This window comes from Salmo salar, chromosome ssa20, assembly GCF_905237065.1.
Source record: "Salmo salar chromosome ssa20, Ssal_v3.1, whole genome shotgun sequence".
NCBI classification, from domain to species: domain Eukaryota; kingdom Metazoa; phylum Chordata; class Actinopteri; order Salmoniformes; family Salmonidae; genus Salmo; species Salmo salar.
The window spans coordinates 59,743,048-59,763,929 of NC_059461.1; the positions used below are offsets into that span (position 1 = coordinate 59,743,048).

Below are 20,882 nucleotides of genomic sequence, written 5' to 3' on the forward strand. Positions count from 1 at the left end.
CAGAAGTTCATTACTTTGAATTCCTTACTTACATTTACAGTTTTGCCAAAGACTGCTTTATCGTACTATAAGGGCACAAGTCGAGACCCAAATGCAGACACAGGAGGCAGATGGTTACCGCCCGAGCTCTTCTCCAGGCACGTCAACAGTGGCGGACAAACATCTGGCCCGAGGGTACGTTGACCTCCTGCTCTTCTTCTGGGAAGATCGGAGGCTGATACTCCATTGAACACTCAAAGGGGGAGAGTCCTGTGGCTGAACAGAGAAGGGTTTTCCGGGCATACTCCACCCAGACCAGTTGTCGGCTCCAGGTATTAGGGTTGGTTGAGACCAGGCATCTTAGGGTGGTTTCCAGGTCCTGGTTAGCTCGCTCTGACTGGCCATTGAATGGGGATGGAATCCAGAGGACAGGCTGGCCGACAACCCAATAAGGGTGCAGAATGCCTTCCAGAACAGAGACGAGAACTGAGGACCCTGGTTGGAGACCTTGTCCACCGGGAGTCCATGGATCCGGAAGATGTGCTGCACCATAAGCTGGGCCGTCTTCTTGACAGAGGGCAGTTTGGGGAGAGGGATGAAATGGGCAGCCTTGGAGAACCGATCCACTACTGTCAGAATGACAGTGTTGCCATCAGATGGAGGGAGCCCAACGACAAAGTCCAGAGAGATGTGGGACCAGAGGCGATGAGGGCCAGGTAGCGGCTGAAGGAGGCCAGAAAGAGCTTGCTGCGGAGTCTTGTTCTGAGCATACACAGTGCATGTGGCGATGAAGGCAGAGACGTCAGGAACCATTGTGGGCCACCAGAAACGTTGTCGGAGGAAGGCTAGGGTATGACGGGAACCTGGATGACAGGTCAGCCTGGAGGAATGAGTCCATTCCAGGACACGGGACCGGACTGAGTTAGGAAAAAATAACCGGTTAGCCGGGCCCCCTTCAGGTTCAGGCTGGTAACGTTGTGCCTTGCGGACCAAGGTTTCAATACCCCAACCAACTGAAGCCGCAAGGCATGAGGTAGGAAGAATGGTTTTGGAGACCGAGTGTGTGGCAGAGGAACTGTATAGGTGGGAGAGGGTGTCAGGCTTCACATGTTTGGACCATGGGCAGTAGGAAATGGTGAAGTTGAATATTGTAAACAAAGCCCACCGGGCCTGCCTGGAGTTAAGGCACTTGGCTGTACGGAGATATTCCACATTTTTATGGTCGGTCCAAACCAAGAATGGCTGCTCTGCTCCTTCCAGCCAGTGCCTCCACTGGCTAGAGCGGTGGAACTCACACTTCTCGGCTTTCACAAACAATTGGTTCTCCAGGAGGCGCTGAAGGACTTGTCTGATATGAAGAACATGTACTTGGGCAGACCGGGAAAACAACAGGATGTCGTTAAGGTAGACAAACACAAAACGGTTTAGAATGTCTCGGAGCACATCGTTTACCAGAGCCTGGAAGACAGTTGGCGAGTCCAAATGGCATGACCTGGTACTCATAACGGCAACTGGCTGTGTTAAATGCTGTCTTCCACTCATCTCCTTTGCGTATCCAAACAAGGTGGTAGGCATTCCGAAGGTCCAGCTTGGAAAAAATAGTGGCCCCCTGAAGACGTTCGAAAGCCGAGGAGAGGAGTGGTAAGGGGTAATTCTTGATTGTTATGTCATTCAGACCCCGGTAATCAATGCACAGATGCAGGGCCTTGTCCTTCTTCTCCACAAAGAAAAACCGTGCGCCGGCAGGAGATGCAGACGGACGGATGCCTCCAGTAGCCAGAGACTCCTCTATGTACTCCTCCATGGCCTTGGTCTCCGGGCCGGATAGAGAATATAGCCGACCACGCGGTGGTGTGGTGCCAGGGAGGAGATCAATGGCACAATCATAAGGATGGTGCGGGAGAAGAGAAGTAGCACATGCCTTACTGAAGATCTCCAGGAGGTCATGGTACTCAGTGGGAATGGCAGAGACAGCCAAGGCTTTGCTTACGTCCTGAGGGGGACATCTCAAAGACAGCTGTGCCGCTTTAAGGCAATGAGAATGACAAAACGGGCTTCAACCCAGGATGGAGCTTGTGGTCCAGTCAATAACAGGATTGTGTTTCTGGAGCCAAGGAAATCCCAAAACCACAGGAACATGGGGGGGAAAATCGATGAGGAGGAACTGTATGGTCTCACTGTGATTTCCTGATGCCCGTATATGAACGGGCACTGTGCTATGGGTGACTCTTCCAAAAGGGAGGCCGTCTAGTGCCCTTGCATCCATGGAGACTGAGAGAAGTTGAGTGGGAATACCTAATTCAGAAACCATGGTAGCGTCCATAAAACTTTCATCAGCCCCAGAGTAAGTGAGCACCCATACAGACTTAGACTGGTCTCCCCACAGCAGAATCACAAAAAAAGGTGGGCAGGTGATGGAAATTAAGGACTCCCAACTCACCCGCCGCCGATGATTCCCGGGGAACCTCAGGTGTTTTCGGCTCTCCGCTATCTTCGATCGGTCCGATGGGAACGAAGAGAGCTGGAGTTTGAAAATGAGGGAACTCAGGGAAAGGAATGCCGGCAGGTACCAGGATTACCTGCATAACGCTCCGGAGGAGGTAAGCAGGGTTTTCGGGGATCCGGGGTAGGTTGAACAAATCCACTAGTAGTAGAAAGGTTACTGGGTGGTTGGGAGGTCTCAAATGTGGCATGCTGCCTATGAGCTAATTCACAGATTTGCTCCGATATAGCCTTGAACCCTTGGTCGTGGCATTCCGTAAGGGAACAAAGCCCTTCCAAGAGTTCCCGAAGTTGCGCCTCATGCCTCCCAATGGTGGCTCCCTACAGGGAGACAACGTGATGAAGCTGGTCCAAGTCTGCTGGGTCTGTCATGGCCAGTTCGTACTATAAGGGCACAAGGCGAGACCCAAACGCAGACACAGGAGTCAGATGGTTGAGCTCCAATATTTATTATAACAAAAGGGTAGGCAAAAGGCAGGTCGGGGACAGGCGAGAGTTCATAAACCAGATCAGAGTCCAAACAGTACCAGGCGATAGGCAGGCTCGAGGTCCCGATAGGCAGGCTCGAGGTCAGGACAGGCAGGGGTTCAGTAATCAGGTCAGAGTCCAAACAGTACCAGGCGATAGGCAGGCTTGAGGACAGAACAGGCGGGAGTGGTCAGGCAGGCGGGTTCGGCGTCAGGACAGGCAAGGGTCAAAACCAGGAGGGCTAGGAAAAAACAGAGACTGGGAATAAGGAGCAAGGAAAAAAAACGCTGGTTGACTTGGCAAAACAAGACAAACTGGCACAGAGAGACAGCAAACACAGGGATAAATACACCGGGGATAATAAACAACACCTGGAGGGGGGTGAAACAGATCAGGGCGTGACAATCTAAGTAAGTAACAAATCTAGAAATGTAAAACTTCCTGGATCGATACACTGGATGTAAATGTGTCCCACCACCCGCCAACCCCTCTTTGTACGCTACTGTTACTCTCTGTTCATCATATATGCACAGTCACTTTAACTATACCTACATGTACATACTACCTCAGTTAGCCTTACTAACCGGTGTCTGTATATAGCCTTGCTACTCTTATTTTCAAATGTTTTTTTAATGTTGTTTTATTTCTTTACTCACCCACTCACACACACACACCTACACACCTTTTTTTCGCACTATTGGTTAGAGCCTGTAAGTAAGCATTTCACTGTAAGGTTTTCACCTGTTGTATTCGGCGCACGTGACAAATAAACTTTGATTTGAAATGTGTAAAAGGTAAGCCCACCTTTTTGCCCATCTGGTACCATTACGTCCATCCCTAATGGAAAATAGGCCCTATATGGTATATTCAGTACAAGGTTGGCGATTGTTTCACATTTTGAGAGAGAAATAATGTAGCATGAAAAACTATATTCTCTGAGGACCAGTTGATCTACTGTATGTAACATGATATCTGTGTGCCAACTATCTGACAGATGACTAGTTTTGGTATTCCTCAGAAATGTCGAGTCATACCAGAAAGGCAACTACCTGGGACACAAGAGAAACCTGTTGTCAAATATGGATAGCTTATTCTGGCCTAACAAATTCCAGATAATTCTTTGCTTATAACAAATATACTGCATATACTTTATTTCATTTGTATTGAGAAATCGGAGGACCAGATACCCATTTATACATTTACATTTTAGTCATTTAGCAGACGCTCATATCCAGAGCGACATACAGTTAGTGCATTCATCTTAAAATAGCTAGGTGGGACAACCACATACCAATCTTGATTTTTTAAGGTCACTGTGCAGATATGTTTGACCCACTGAATAAAATAATACAGTAAGGGTAATTATGATGTATTGTATGTTTTGTAGTTCTGTCAAAAGAAAATTATGTGCGAAACACCAGTATGTTTTTCACTCCATGCATACCTTACCATAGGGAAAGCAGAAGCCAATAACAAGAGCATAAAAAACAAGTTTATTGAGTCAGTAAGTAGGAGGTCATTAGTCCACTCTATCACCTCGCTCCCTGGGACCCAATTACTGCAGCTATTAACCTGTAGAGACCTGAGGGGCTGAAGGAGAGGCACGGCTGGTCTTGATTGCATACCAAATGGTACCCTATTCCCTATGTTGACCAGATTAGTCTGGTCAAAAGTGGTGCACTATATAGGGAATAGAGTGCCATTTGTGACACACCTTCTGTCATCGCCTCTGGGAGTGTAGACCCTGAAAGTGTACTGAACGTCTAGGATATCCAAGAGTGGCAATAAGGGTCCTCACTTTTACCTGAGCAGGAATAGCTCTGGGCCTAGGTTTTAAAGTATTGCTCTGACTTCAGAGTTATTCTCTCTTTTCCCTAGATAGGTTATATGGTCCGGGAAACCTTTCCTTTGTCAGAGGCATTTCTTTCTTGTACATGGTGCACAATACATAGCACACAAACTCCTGCTAAAAGAGTTAATGATAGATCTGATAGCTTTGCCTGCCCAGCACATTGGTGATGTCACATACTTCTTCTACAGTGTAAATTACCAGGCTAGAGGGTCCCCACACATACAGTTGAAGTCGGAAGTTTACATACACCTTAGCCAAATACATTTAAACTCAGTTTCACAATTCCTGACATTAAATCCTAGTAAAAATTCCCTGTATTGGGTCAGTTGGGATCACCACTTTATTTTAAGAATGTGAAATATCAGAATAATAGTAGAGAATTATTCATTTCAGCTTTTATTTCTTTCATCACATTCCAAGTAGGTCAGAAGTTTACATACACTCAATTAGTATTTGGAAGCATTTCCTTTAAATTGTTTAATTTGGGTCAAACATTTTGGGTAGCCTTCCACAAGCTTCCCACAATAAGTTGGGTGAATTTTGGCCCACTCCTCCTGACGGAGATGGTGTAGCTGAGTCAGGTTTGTAGGCCTCCTTGCTCGCACAAGCTTTTTCAGTTCTGCCCACAAATTTTCTATAGGATTGAGGTCAGAGCTTTGTGATGGCCACTCCAATACCTTGACTTTGTTGTCCTTAAGCCATTTTGACACAACTTTGGAAGTATGCTTGGGGTCATTGTCCATTTGGAAGACCCATTTGCGACCAAGCTTTAATTTCCTGACTGATGTCTTGAGATGTTGCTTCAATATATCCACATAATTTCCCTTCCTCATGATGCCATCCATTTTGTGAAGTGCACTAGTCCGTCCTGCAGCAAAGCCCCCCCACAACATGATGCTGCCACCCCCGTGCTTCACAGTTGGGATGGTGTTCTTCGGCTTGCAAGCCTCCCCCTTTTTCCTCCAAACATAACTATGGTCATTATGGCTTAACAGTTCCATTTTTGTCTCATCAGACCAGAGGACATTTCTCCAAAAAGTATGATCTTTGTCCCCATGTGCAGTTGCAAACCTTAGTCTGCCTTGTTTATGGCTGTTTTGGAGCAGTGGCTTCTTCCTTGCTGAGTAGCCTTTCAGGTTATGTCGATATAGGACTCGTTTTACTGTGGATATTGATACTTTTGTACCCGTTTCCTCCAGCACCTTCACAAGGTCCTTTGCTGTTGTTCTGGGAATGATTTGCATTAACTGACCTAAGACAGGGAATTTTTACAAGGATTAAATGTCAGGAATTGTGAAAAACTGAGTTTAAATGTATTTGGCTAAGGTGTATGTAAACTTCCGACTTCAACTGTACTTTTTATTAATTTATTTTCTAATAATGTCCACCACTTTTCAATCCTATTATGTAAAACTTTGGGGTCACTTAGAAATGTCCTTTAAAATAACATCAAAAGTGACCATAAATACAGTGTAGACATTGTTCATGTTGTAAATGACTATTGTAGCTGGAAACGGTTGATTTATTTTATGTAATATCTACACAGCCGTACAGAGGCCCATTATCACTCCTGTGTTCCAGTGGCATGTTGTGTTAGCTAATCCAAGTTTATCATTTTAAAAGGCTAATTGAAACCCCTTTTGCAATTATGTTAGAACAGCTGAAAAATATTGTTGTTCTGATTAAAAAAGCAATAAAACTGGCCTTCTTTAGACTAATTGAGTATATGGAGCATCAGCATTTGTGGGTTCGATAACATGCTCAAAATGGCCAGAAACAAAGAACTTTCTTCTGAAACACGTCAGTCTAATCTTGTTCTGAGAAATGACGGTTATTCCATGCGAGAAATTGCCAAGAAACTGAAGATCTCGTACAATGCTGTGTACTACTCCCTTCACAGAACAGCACAAACTGGCTCTTACCAGAATAGAAAGAGTGGGAGGCCCTGGTACACAACTGAGCAAGAGGACAAGTACAATAGAGTGTCTAGTTTGAGAAACAGACGCCTCACAGAACAGAAGTCCTCAACTGGCAGCTTCATTAAATAGTACCCGCTAAACACCAGTCTCAACGTCAACAGTGAAGAGGCGACTCTGGGATGCTGGCCTTCTATGCAGAGTTCCTCTGTCCAGTGTCTGTGTTCTTTTGCCCCTCTTAATCTTTTCTTTTTATTGGCCAGTCTGAGATATGGCTTTTTCTTTGCAACTCCTCCTTGAAGGCCAGCATCCTGGAGTGTGCTTTTCTTTCAAAAACAAGGACATTTCTAAGTGAACCCAAACTTTTGAATGGTAGCGTAGGTCCAACCGACCTCACATCTGCAGACCACGTGTATGGCATCGTGTGGAAGAGCGGTTTGCTGATGTCAACGTTGTGAACACGGTGGTGGTGGTGAGGTTATGGTATGGGCAGTCATAAACTGTGGACAACGAACACATTTGCATTTTATTGATGGCAATTTGAATGCACAGAGATGCTGTAACGAGATCCTGATGTCCATTGTCGTGCCATTCATCTGCCGCCATCACCACGTTTGAGCATAATAATGCACAGCCCCATGTTTCAAGGATTTGTACGCCGTTTCTGGAAGCTGAAAATGTCCAAGTTCTCCCATGGTCTGCATACTCAACAGGCATGTTCGGGATAATCTGGTACGACAGCGTGTTCCACTTCGCGCCAATATCCAGAAACTTTGCACAGTCATTGAAGAAGAGTGGGAAAATGTTCCACATTCCACAATCAACAGCCTGATCAACTATATGCGAAGGAGATGTGACGTGCTGGAGGAGGCAAAGGGAAGTCACACCAAATACTGACTGGTTTTCTGATCCACACCCCTCCCTATTTTTAAGGTACTGTATCTGTGACCAACAGATGCATATCTGTATTCCCAGTCATGTGAAATCCATAGATTAGGCCCTAATTCTATTATTTCAATTGACTGATTTCATTATATGAACTGTAACTCTGTAAAATCCTTTAAATTGAAGCATGTTACGTTTACATTTTTGTTCGGTATACCTTATCATAACGTTATACTGCGACCAAACTGGGATCTGTACTGAACGCACTATTATGGTCCCGAGGTTAACGTCATGTATTTAATGTTTCTACAATGTTCTCAGAACATCAGTGGGATAACGTCTCGCTGAAGCCCTTAAAGCAGCATTTCCCAAACGTTGACCTTGAGACCCCAAGGGGTGCACGTTTTGGTTTTTGCCCTAGCACTACACAGCTGATTCAAATAATGAACTAATCATCAGGTTTGATTATTTGAATCAGCTATGTAGTGCTTGGGCAAAAAAATGCTTGTGCACCCCTTGAGGTCCCCAGGACAGAGTTTGGTAAACGCTGCCTGAAATGGACTAAATTGGAACATTGCCGAAAGTCCTTAGGACATCCCCTGTTTGCTGGGTTAATGCATAAATAGAGTAAATTTCAACCAATTAGCTGCTTGTCATAAACTCAAAATTGATCCATCTCTATGGAGTGGTTACATGTTGACACTGAAACTACAATCCCATGTGATCATACACTACGATATATTTAGAGGCTACCAGGACAAGTTATTGAACCAGTATCCCTCTCTCAAGCAAGAAGACATTTCATGGACACAAGTTTCTCAGCCTAAACAGAATCAAATGATTCACACTTGAATTCATTCACCTCCATACATGCTGAAGCCTTGGAAGGACTAAGAATTTTTGCACTGACCAGAGGAAGAAAATTAACAAAAAGCTATGGAGAACTCAACCCAAGTCGAGTTATTTTATCTCTTTGGCTTACAAGAGACATTTAACAACAAATCGGTCTATTTTATCTTGTCTCTTATCACATACCTTCTCATCATCACTGTGAATCTGATTCTGATCATAACAATCATTCAGGAGAAAGGTCTCCATGAGCCCATGTATATCTTTCTGTGTAGTCTATGTGTCAATGGATTGTATGGAACTGCTGGTTTCTATCCTAAGTTCTTACTGGACCTTCAGTCAGATGTTCAGGTGATATCTTATGATGGATGTTTCACTCAAGCCTATGTAATATACACATCTGTCATGTGTGAACTTTCTACTCTAACAGTGATGTCTTACGACAGGTATGTGGCAATATGCAGACCACTACTATACCATACCATTGTGACATCTTTAACTGTTAGAAAGTTACTCTTGTTTTCTTGGTGTTATCCTTTATTTATAGCACTCATAGCAGTTAGTTTAACCGTCAGACTACCTTTGTGTGGATCTCGCATTGATAAGATCTTCTGTGACATTCCGTCTGTACTGAAACATGCATGTCTACCCATAACCATCAATCAGAATTTGAACAAATTTGTAATAGTGGTTCATGTTTTACAGATACTATTCATTGTATTTTCTTACAGTCAGATTGTAAGGACTTGTGTAAAGTCAGCTAAGGGAAGGATTAAGTTCACACAGACTTGTGTGCCACATTTAATAACAATATTTATTTTCATCACAGTGACCCTGTTTGACAATTTACAAGGGTGGAATAATGTAAATACTACGCTAAATATGCGTAATGCAATGGCTGTACAATTCCTTGTTATACCACCTGTCTTAAACCCTGTCATATATGGACTTAACCTCCAGCAGATTCGAAGGGCAGTTTTCAGAAAGTGTAATGCACATAAAATCATTGATATGAGATGTTAGTTACATGATCCTAAACAACAGGGAGACTTCCTGATATCAGAAGCATGGGTAAAATGCACCGTGGTCAACCAAGAGTAGTCTTTTCTTTCAACCAATCGATTTGTCAAAATTTTCCATATATAGACACATTATATGTGCCTATTTATCTTACCATTTCTACCCAACTGCGTGCCAGTTATGATTTTCATAGGGACATATTCATGGAACAGTTTAATTTAATTTATAATAGTCTTTGTATCTCAAAATCATTGTCTGTGGTTAATCTACATTCTACAATCATGGATATGAAATGATAGTTACATGATCTTACACAACAGGGAGACTTCATCATATCAGATGTCTACACAAATAATGGTCAAACCTGCCAAAACTGTTGTAATGTTAAATGATGCCATATTTTTTTTAACCTTTCGTAGGCGGCGCAACTCTGGTTTTAGAAGAGTGGGGGGGGTCCTCCATACATTTTCTGGGGCATCTAATGCTAATTTCCTGCATTTCTACTAGTGCTGTACACAACAACAACAAAAATCTTGGTCGAGCAAGAGTAGTCTTTTCTTTCGACCAATCAATTTGTCAAAATTTAAAAAAAGATTTTTCCATTTATAGACACATCCAATGTGCCTTTTTATCTTACCATTTCTACCAACCTGCGTGCCAGTTATGATTTTCAATAGGCACATATTCGTGGAACACTTTCATTTCATTTATAATAGTCTTTGTATCTCAAAAACATTGTCTGTGGTTAATCTACATTCTACAATGGTAATCTAAATGAAAATTATACAAATCTAAAAGTAACTTTTAGTGCCACTGCCAACTATGTAACAAATGCCTACATAAAGCCTACAAAACAATGCATCCTGCAGGCATAAAATATCCCGATACAATTAAATATCCTATAAATCACATTGGCCATGCATGGCCTGTCTGCAACCGTCTCGAAACACTGTATCAACTGGGTCAGTTATTTTATGACGTTTCCACTGGATCAGAGCATTACATTTGTCCCTTTCTTGCCGAGTGGTTATCAAAAGAGAGAGAGGTGGAAATATTGTTCAAATACTATTGTCATTCTTAACGGATTCTAAAAACAGGACTGTTTACTTGCTGTTTGAGGTGTAGAAAAATGACTTTGAGAAGCTCCACAGCTCATTAGTGGTGGTGAGTTAAGGCAATCAGAAATACTTATCAGACAAACTTGTTTCTCACAAGTATAGCATAGGTTGTGAGTTCTGCAAAACATATATCCACTCCGACATTGAAAACAGTAAATTACCCTAACCAAGTAAGCATTGCAGATGAGAAATTCTGTGAATTAACCATAAATGTAGGCCACTACTGGTGATATTTGTAATGGGGAATTGATATAGATTTGTGACTGCTTGACAAAAAAAAAGGTTTTCATTACAGACCCCATCTGTCATACAGTATTCCATAAGGTACCTTATCAAATCTGTACAGTATACCCTTAATCTAGTAATAAATCAAATCTAGTGATACATTATTTGACATTTCTGCCATCCACTGTGACATTGTGGGAGGATGACCAACCTTCCAATTAATGGCAATGCATTTCTTAGCTGCTATACATGCTATGGTTACACAGTTTCTTCTTTTAACAGCCTCCAGTATCAACATTTCCAAGCAAACAAAAACAGGGAAAGTGAGACAAAAGAATATAGTCTTTGCCAGAATGTAGCCAGCTCAGATGAGGCATGACAAAGAATTGCCTTGGTGTACATTTATACATTATATTATCCAAGAATAGAGTCAATGGTTCAATAATTGAAAATACCATTATTTCCAGATATCAGACTGTAGCCTATCCATCCACTCAAGATGGAACTTTGTATATATTCACTGATTATTATAATAGACTGCAAAATTTACCTGCGCTCTAATGACTGGCCTTCCCTCACTGTCTGACCCTGCTAAGACATGATGAGCATAGTGTTGTGAACTGACTGTGCACCATGACAGTGAAGCCTGTAGAGCTGTTTATACCGTGTCAGTGTGAAAAGTAGGGAATTATATAGGAAAACTGACAGATCAATAACGTTACATTGCTATAATGACTGTAATAAAAACTCACATTGCACTGTCAAAAAAAATCCGAATATCAGTGTTCAATCCTTTGGCCGCTGGTTCCATTTCATACACAAATCCAAAAGTAACGTTTTTTTTTAGGTTATTAAGTTGTGATAATGCATCTATGTGCTAATAACCAGGCCTCCTCAGTGTATCTCAAAATAAGTGGATATTCACGACCACTTTGAATAAAATTCATTATTTCATTGATGCAATAAGTGTCACGGCCGGCGTAAGGATGGGACCAAAATGCAGCGGGTATGTGAATGCTCATAATACTTTTATTAGAACATTTACACAAAAAAACAAGAAAAACAAAAAAATGAACGACAGCTAAACAGTATTGCAGGCTAACCCTAGCAGTGCAAAAACAACTTCCCACAAAAGACAGGTGAAAAAAGGGCTACCTAAGTATGACTCCCAATCAGCAACAACGATGTACAGCTGTTCCTGATTGAGAGCAATACCAGGCCAACAGAAAGAAATACACAACATAGAAAAACCATAGAAATACAAAACATAGAACAATACCCTAAAACCCCGACAACGCAAAACAAACACACCCCTGCCACACCCTGACCAAACTACAATAACAAATAACCCCTTATACTGGTCAGGACGTGATAGTACCCCCCCCCCCCAAAGGTGCAAACCCCGGATGCACCTGAAACAAAAAACTATAAAAACAATAACCCACAACAAAATATTTAAAAAAAAATATTATAATCCCAAAACTACAGGGGAGGGAAGGGAGGGTGGCCACCGTCACCGACGGTTCTTGTGCAACACCCCCCCCTCCCCAATCCTCCTACCACGGAGGTGGCTCAGGCCCCGGCCTTAGTCCCCAACCAAACCTCTCCACCCCTGCTGAAGGCTCAGGGATTAGGTGCATCGCTGGAGACCTCGGGCTGATGCGCGTCGCTGGAGACCTCGGGCTGATGCGCGACTCTGGCTGCACCGGTTCCGGACTGAAGGGCGACTCTGGCTGCACCGGTTCCGGACTGTAGGGCCGTCTCTCTCGGTTCCGGACTGTAGGGCCGTCTCTCTCGGTTCCGGACTGTAGGGCCGTCTCTCTCGGTTCCGGACTGTAGGGCCGTCTCTCTCGGTTCCGGACTGTAGGGCCGTCTCTCTCGGTTCCGGACTGTAGGGCCGTCTCTCTCGGTTCCGGACTGTAGGGCCGTCTCTCTCGGTTCCGGACTGTAGGGCCGTCGCTCTGGACGGGGCACTGTGGGCCGTCGCTCTGGACGGGGCACTGTGGGCCGTCGCTCTGGACGGGGCACTGTGGGCCGTCGCTCTGGACGGGGCACTGTGGGCCGTCGCTCTGGACGGGGCACTGTGGGCCGTCGCTCTGGACGGGGCACTGTGGGCCGTCGCTCTGGACGGGGCACTGTGGGCCGTCGCTCTGGACGGGGCACTGTCGCCCGTCGCTCTGGACGGGGCACTGTCGCCGGACGCTCTGGACGGGGCACTGTCGCCGGACGCTCTGGACGGGGCACTGTCGCCGGACGCTCTGGACGGGGCACTGTCGCCGGACGCTCTGGACGAGGCACTGTCGCCGGACGCTCTGGACGAGGCACTGTCGCCGGAAGCTCTGGACGGGGACTGCGCACTGAAGGCCTGATGCGTGGGGCTGGCCTAGGAAGTGCCAGACTAGGGACACACACCACAGGGCTAGTGCGAGGAGCAGGAGCAGGACGAGCTGGACTGGGCTGACACACTGGAGGCCTGGTGCGTGGTGCTGGCTTTGGAGGTGCCAGACTGGAGACACGCACCTCAGGGCTAGTGCGGGGAGCGGGAACAGGATACATTGGGCCGTGGAGGCGCACTGGCGGTCTCGAGCGCAGGACTGGCACCACCCGTACTGGCTGGGTGCCCGCTTCCCCCCGGCAAATGCGGGACGCTGGCACTGAACACACCGGCCTGTGGATGCTGGGCCTCGATGCCATAGCCCTGGATATGCTCATCCTCATCTCCGCCCATGTCCATCCTTCTTCATCATGCTCCTTACCCCGCTGCTTGTTCCTTTGTTGGTGGGAAGTTCTGTCACGGCCGTCGTAAGGATGGGACCAAAATGCAGCGGGTACGTGAATGCTCATAATACTTTTATTAGAACATTTACACAAACAACAAGAAAACGAGAAAAAAAAACGAACGACAGCTAAACAGCATTGCAGGCTAACCCTAGCAGTGCAAAAACAACTTCCCACAAAAGACAGGTGAAAAAAGGGCTACCTTAGTATGACTCCCAATCAGCAACAACGATGTACAGCTGTTCCTGATTGAGAGCCATACCAGGCCAACACAAAGAAATACACAACATAGAATAACCATAGACATACAAACATAGAACAATACCCAAAGACCCCAACAACACAAAACAAACACACCCCTGCCACGCCCTGACCAAACTACAATAACAAATAACCCATTATACTGGTCAGGACGTGACAATAAGAATAATATGCATGTAACTAGAAAGTATGGTTGAATGTAGGCTACACATTTAGAGTGATATAGTGTGCATAAACAAGATACAAGAAATACCGAACAGAAATATCACATTCTGAAATTATTTTTAATTTAATCACTACATTTTTATAAATCCAAGTTTAACGTATATTATATACTGACAATTCGAAATGATGTATTTTTACAGTCTTATGGTGGTATGAATGATTGTTTTAGAAAATGGCACAAAGTAGGCTATGTAAAGCTTCAGGCAGTAAATCAAATGATTTACACTTGTCATTGGACAAACCTTGCATCTTGAGTTGGATCGACATATTGACTAGCCAACCATTGATTGCAGGTTTGTTTGCCCTTCCCTCTCTGATGCAGTGGTAGTGTTATGAATTGTTCTACTAGCATAACAGGATGGAAAATAGCCTACTATGTATAGCCTACTATACATTGTTGCACTATCAGGTTCAACGGAAGTGCAAAATTCAATAACAGACACCTCAAATGAGATTTTAACTATTTTATTTCAGTGCCAGGGGTAGCTATGTCTGTTTTGCAACAATAGAGTAGCACATACAAGTGCAAGTAAAATAAAAAGGTTTGCCAGTTCTCTGCATTGAGTTTCTTGTTAAAGTTACATATTTTGTAGTAATTCATCTGTATCTATCCGTGAATGGATAGATCCTCCGACAAAGACTTCATTCTATATGTAAAATGCTCACCTGCAATAAAAGTTCACCAAGTTTGAAAGTGTAACTTTGTGGGGGGCAGTGCAGCTTTGAGAAAATAAGTTCAACCACAAAGTTATTTGTAAATGTCAAATAGCAGGTTAGTTAACAGCCAAAGAGATGTGTGTATTGGAGTGGTGCTTTGTGGTGGGTGTTTCTTGTGTGTGTCTTTGCAAGTGGGAAGTGTCTGTACATCCAAAACAGTAACACTGTGTTTGAATACTGTTCGAATAAGCTGTGTTCGAATACTAATACTAACCGTACTATTTGTGATTTGAATTGAGTATATAGTGTGCTTATTGGTCATAGTTTGGATATAGTTAGTATGCCTAAAGTTCCCAGATGTTGTAATAAATTCACCAAAATATGAAGTATTCACACAGAGGACACTATTTCCGTACTTTAGGGCCTATAATGCAATTCTTCAGGAAATGGGTGTGGCTTCACCTCATTTTCAGATTTGAAGAAAATGGCGGAAAATATGGAGCCGACGTACAACGAGAGCGGATACAAAATCATTGCTTTAACAATTTATGACAAATGTTAAGAAAATGTTCAGCAATGTAATTAAGTTATGACTTGTCAAATAAGTTACCTTACACATTATGTTGGCTGACAGTTTGTTAGTTACACTGTCCTTACGAACCACATAGCATATTATTACAGCAGTACGTACCTGTATGTAACATTCGTTGGCTATTTATACATCAAACTTGCCAGTATTTTAACTATAGGCTATCTAACAAACTACCCAACGGTTATTGACTTGATTATTCCCATCATTCTTAGCTTAGCTAAATGGTATAGTTATTGTGCGTTCAAAATGGACATTCGGGTGCTTTCGTAAATTTGCTCTGGCTGTCACGTCCTGACCAGTAAAAGAGGTTGTTTGTTAATATAGTTCGGTCAGGGCGTGGCAGGGGGTGTTTGTTTAGAGTGTTTCGGGGTTTGTTGGGCTATGTTCTTTGTTCGTCTATTTCTATGTTGGTTCTAGTATGTCTATTTCTATGTGGTGTTTATTGGGTTGACCTTCAATTGGAAGCAGCTGCTCTCGTTGCTTCTAATTGAAGGTCCTATTTAAGAGGGGTGTTTTTTCTATGGGATTTGTGGGTAGTTATTTCCTGTTTTGTGTTCGTGCACCTGACGGGACTGTTTAGTGTCGTTTGTTGTTTTTGTATACGTGTTTCTTTTGTTTTCCTTCTTTAATAAAATAAGAAGATGAGTTTACACGTTCCCGCTGCGTTTTGGTCTAATCCCTACGACACCCGTGACACTGGCTCTCTACTCAGATTTCAGAGCACACTCGTCTGAGCGTACCAGAGTGCAGAATAATGAATTTACGAGCGCTCAACACCCGCTGAATATGGCCGGTGTCAGAAAACATCAGCAAAAAAGCATAGTTAAATTGTTGCCAGCAGCACAGTTACAGTCACCAACCCTCTGGATAACAGAAACTGCCTAACCAGCTCTGCTTGGGTGAGTAAAATGATCAGAGTGGTATCATGTGTGTCTGGGAGTAGCTAGCCAATGTCAGAATGCTCAGTGTGCACACGTACAATCTGACAATGCTCTGAATTTACGAGCACACTCTGGCACTCCAGATTGAATTTAAAAACACACCTGAAGTCGTAAAATGTCCAACTAGTACTTTGTTATGCTAACTATCTAACAAGAGGTTGCATAGCAACAGCATCAACTTCTGGTAGACAGGCGAAGAGTTGAAAGAATACCGTTAGTTAACAGTATACTAAAATGAACTAATAGTATAGAGTATGTCGTATACAATTGAAGTCGGAAGTTTACACACTTAGGTTGGAATCATTAAAACTCGTTTTTCAACCACTCCACAAATTTCTTTTAACAAACTATAGTTTTGGCAAGTCGGTTAGGACATCTACTTTGTGCATGACACAAGTAATTTTTCCAACAATTGTTTACAGACAGATTATTTCACTTATAATTCACTGTATCACAATTCCAGTGTGTCAGAAGTTTATATACACTAAGTTGACTGTGCCTTTAAACAGCTTGGAAAATGATGTCATGGCTTTAGAAGCTTCTGATAGGCTAATTGACATAGTTTGAGTCAATTGGAGGTGTACCTGTGGATATATTTCAAGGCCTATCTTCAAAGTCAGTGCGTCTTTGCTTGATATCGTGGGAAAATCAAAAGAAATCAGCCAAGACCTCAGAAAAAGAATTGTGGACCCCCACATGTTTGGTTCATCCTTGGGAGCAATTTCCAAACGCCTGAAGGTACCACATTCATCTGTACAAACAATAGTACGCAAGTATAAACACCATGGGACCACGCAGCTGTCATACCGCTCAGGAAGGAGACGCGTTCTGTCTCCTAGAGATGAACGTACTTTGGTGCGAAAAGTGCAAATCAATCACAGAACAACAGCAAAGAACTTTGTGAAGATCATGGAGGAAACAGGAACGAAAGTATTGATATCCACAGTAAGACGAGTGCTATATCGCCATAACCTGAAAGGCCACTCAGCAAGGAAGAAGCCAAAGCTCCGAAAACCACCATAAAAAAGCCAGACTACGGTTTGTGACTGCACATGGGGACAAAGATCGTACATTTTGGAGAAATGTCCTCTGGTAGTCCCGTGTAGCTCAGTTGGTAGAGCATGGTGTTTGCAACACCAGGGTTGTGGGTTCGATTCCCACGGGGGACCAGTACGGAGAAAAAATGTATGCATTCACTACTGTAAGTCGCTCTGGATAGGAGCGTCTGCTAAATTACTAAAATGTAAATGGTCTGATGAAACAAAAATAGAACTGTTTGGTCATAATGACCATTGTTATGTTTGGAGGAAAAAGGGGAAGGATTGCAAGCAAAGAACACCATCCCAACCGTGAAGCACGGGGGTGGCAGCATCATGTTGTGGGGGTGCTTTGCTGCAGGAGGGACTGGTGCACTTCACAAAATAGATGGCGTTATGTGGATATTTTGAAACAACATCTCAAGACATCAGTCAGGAAGTTAAAGCTTGGTCGCAAATGCATCTTCCAAATGTACAATGACCCCAAGCATACTTCCAAAGTTGTGGACAACAAAGTTAAGGTATTGGAGTGGACATAAATGACCTCAATCCTATATAAAATTTGTGGGCGGAATTGAAAAAGCTTGTGCGAGCAAGGAGGCCTACAAACCTGACTCAGTTACACCAGCTCTGTCAGGAGGAATGGGCCAAAATTCACCCAACTTATTGTGGGAAGCTTGTGGAAGGCTACGCAAAACGTTTGACCCAAGTTAAACAATTTAAAGGCAATGCTACCAAATACTAATTGAGTATGTAAACTTCTGTCCCACTGGGAATGTGATGAAAGAAATAAAAGCTGAAATAAATAATTCTCTCTACTATTATTCTGACATTTCACATTCTTAAAATAAAGTGCTGATCCTAACTGACTTAAGACAGAGAATTTTTACTAGGATTAAATGTCAGGAATTGTGAAACTGAGTTTAAATGTATTTGGCTAAGGTGTATGTAAACTTCCAACTTCAACTGTATGTAGTATACAATATGTTAGTATGGGTATTCGAACACAGCTTTAATCGCAGGTTGACATTCATTGTCTGAGTCTTGTCCTGGAGGCAGAACTGAGCACTTTCCACTTAGCTGCAAAGTCAAAATAGTCTATATTGTGATAATTCACTAAAAACAAACATTTTGCTTTTTGGTTTTAATTTAAGGTTAGAGTTAGACATTAGCAGTGGTGATTTTAGCATGTAAATCTTGGTGGGGCAAACAAATGTGGGATGCATGCCAGCAAAGCCACTACAAAACACAACACTTAACAATACATTAATTTCAGTATAACGGTGACAAACGGTGCCCACCAACTGTTTGGGCCTACATTACATAAAGCTTTCCCAACAGCAGAGTCCCAACAGCAGAGTCCCAACACCATTACCACTGCTACACCTGGCTATCATCGGAGCCTTGTCTGGCAGCGAAACAGTTCATTTAGCCTCATTTACTGCCTTTTAAAAAAACATAGCTGATATGGCTGACTTGCTTAAACAAATGTGGTTTCTACTGACAATTGAGATGTACAAACTATGGCATAAGGGGACAACAGTAGGCTGAAATTAAGAGGGGAAAATAGACCAAATTATTAGGGTGAGGCACATGGGCTAATAACAGCTTACTACACAACATACACTTAGTATTACTTTCTTAGCTACAGTATACATATCTCCGTGGCATATTACATAATTTATGCAGCAGCATACAATACCTTTTTGGACTCACCTTGTTGTGCTGTGCTCACTTGAACAGGAAGGTGGTGCGGCGGTCCTTCGTGGGCAAATTCTGTCATCAAACTTTGTCTTCATATTCTGGCGTTCTCTGGATTTATGGTGCTTTCAAGACAAACGCGAACTCTGGAAAAAAACAAAGTCGAATCATAATGACGTCACTGTTCTTCAGGCCGTAGCTCTAGAAAGAGGCCTGAGTTACGGATTTACATTTCCAAGTTGGATGACCATTCAAAACGTGAATTTTCCAGTCTGAGATTTGTTTACGAGTTCCCAGTTGTCTTGAACTCACTGAAGTCATATTTCGCAGTTCCAAGTTGTTGTTTTGAGCGCGGCACAAATCATGCTTCATTGACAGCATGGCCAATGTTGGATGTTTATCATTTTAAGCTTGGAAAAGAGACCCTTAACTCCAGACTTGGGACCACACAGCCACTCCGCTGAATAGCAGGCTAGTGATTGCTTTGCAATGCTTGCAGTTAGCCACTGATTCCTTCTAAACCACTCATTGTTGAATTTGCGATTTCCAAACCTGTTGTGTAATGTTTATGTCCAATGGCCAATGAGCACCGATACCTTTTATCTATAATTTCTCTTCATATGACAAGGATTAAACAGTTGATTGTTAGCTAAGATTATGAAAGTATGATGATGACACGATCAGTCCAATCAAAGTTACTGTAGATAACGTGATTTGGCGAAGTCAGTTTAAAACAGTGACATCAAGCACGTGGGGTAATGTAGGATCAAGGAAATGCAGAATACTTTTCAATTTGAGAAGGGCACATTCCTCTGCCCGGTCATGTCATGGGCCATAGCCCGGTAATCGACTACCTCAGTGGCATGGAGGTGTTTCTATGGGCGTTGTCAAGTCCAGGTTCAGGTGTCACTATTTCTATGGTCTCGTCCTCTCCAGGCATGGCCCCAGGTGGGTATCCGTGACAGGTTTGTACTGAAGGACAATTTTGCTCTCCCAACAGTACTCAGTTCAGGGAAAGTGCATTTATATTTTTGTTCAGTGTAAAATGTAGTGTTTTGGTCCCATGTTTCATAAGCCGCAATAAAAGACCTGAGAAACATTCCATAAGCTTGTCTCAAATTGTGAACAAAAATGTATTGTTCACATCCCTGTTAGTAAGCATTTCTCATTTGCCAAAAGAATCCATCCAGCTGACCAGTGTGGCATATAAGAAGCTGATGAAATAGCATGATAATTACACAGGTGCACCTCGTGCCAGGGACAACAAAGGTCCTCTAATGTGCAGTTCTCGCGACACAATGCCAAAATGTCTCAAGTTAAGGGAGCCCGCAATTGGCATGGCAACTGCAGGGATGTCCACCCGAGCTATTGCCAGAGAATGCGATGTTCATTTCTCTACCATAAAACCTGTTTCAGGAAATGTGGCAGTATGGCCAACCGGCCTCACAACCGCAGACCACGTGTATAGAGAATTTTGCTGCTGTCAACGCTGTGAACAGAGTGCCCCATGGTGGCGATGGGCTTATGGTACAGGTTTAAGCTACGGACAACAAACACAATTGCATTTTATCGATGGCAATTTGAATGCACAGAAATACTGTGACAAGATCCTGAGGCCCATTTTTTTTTTAAACGTGTTTGACCAACAGATGCATACATATTCCCAGTCATGTGAAATTCATAGATAAGGGCCAAATAAATGTATTTCAATTAAGATTCTCATATGAACTGGAATTCTAAAATCTTAAAATGTAGCATTCATTTTTGGTTCAGTATAAAATAAGCTACTTGTAACCAGTAAATAACCCAAACACAGGTGCGGAAAGGACAGTATATTCTTTGATATCGGGGTTAATTACCAGAAGAGGGTTCTGTT

At 43.1% G+C, this 20,882-nt stretch overlaps 1 protein-coding gene across 1 annotated transcript; it reads left to right on the forward strand.

Moving 5' to 3' along the window:
* Window positions 1-8,206: 8,206 nt before the first annotated feature.
* On the forward strand, window positions 8,207-10,913 carry LOC106580982 (olfactory receptor 6N1-like). Its single transcript, XM_014162597.2, has one exon. The coding sequence runs from the start codon at window positions 8,539-8,541 to the stop codon at window positions 9,472-9,474; it is 936 nt and encodes a 311-aa protein (XP_014018072.1). The 5' UTR covers window positions 8,207-8,538; the 3' UTR covers window positions 9,475-10,913.
* The last annotated feature ends 9,969 nt before the right edge of the window (window positions 10,914-20,882 follow it).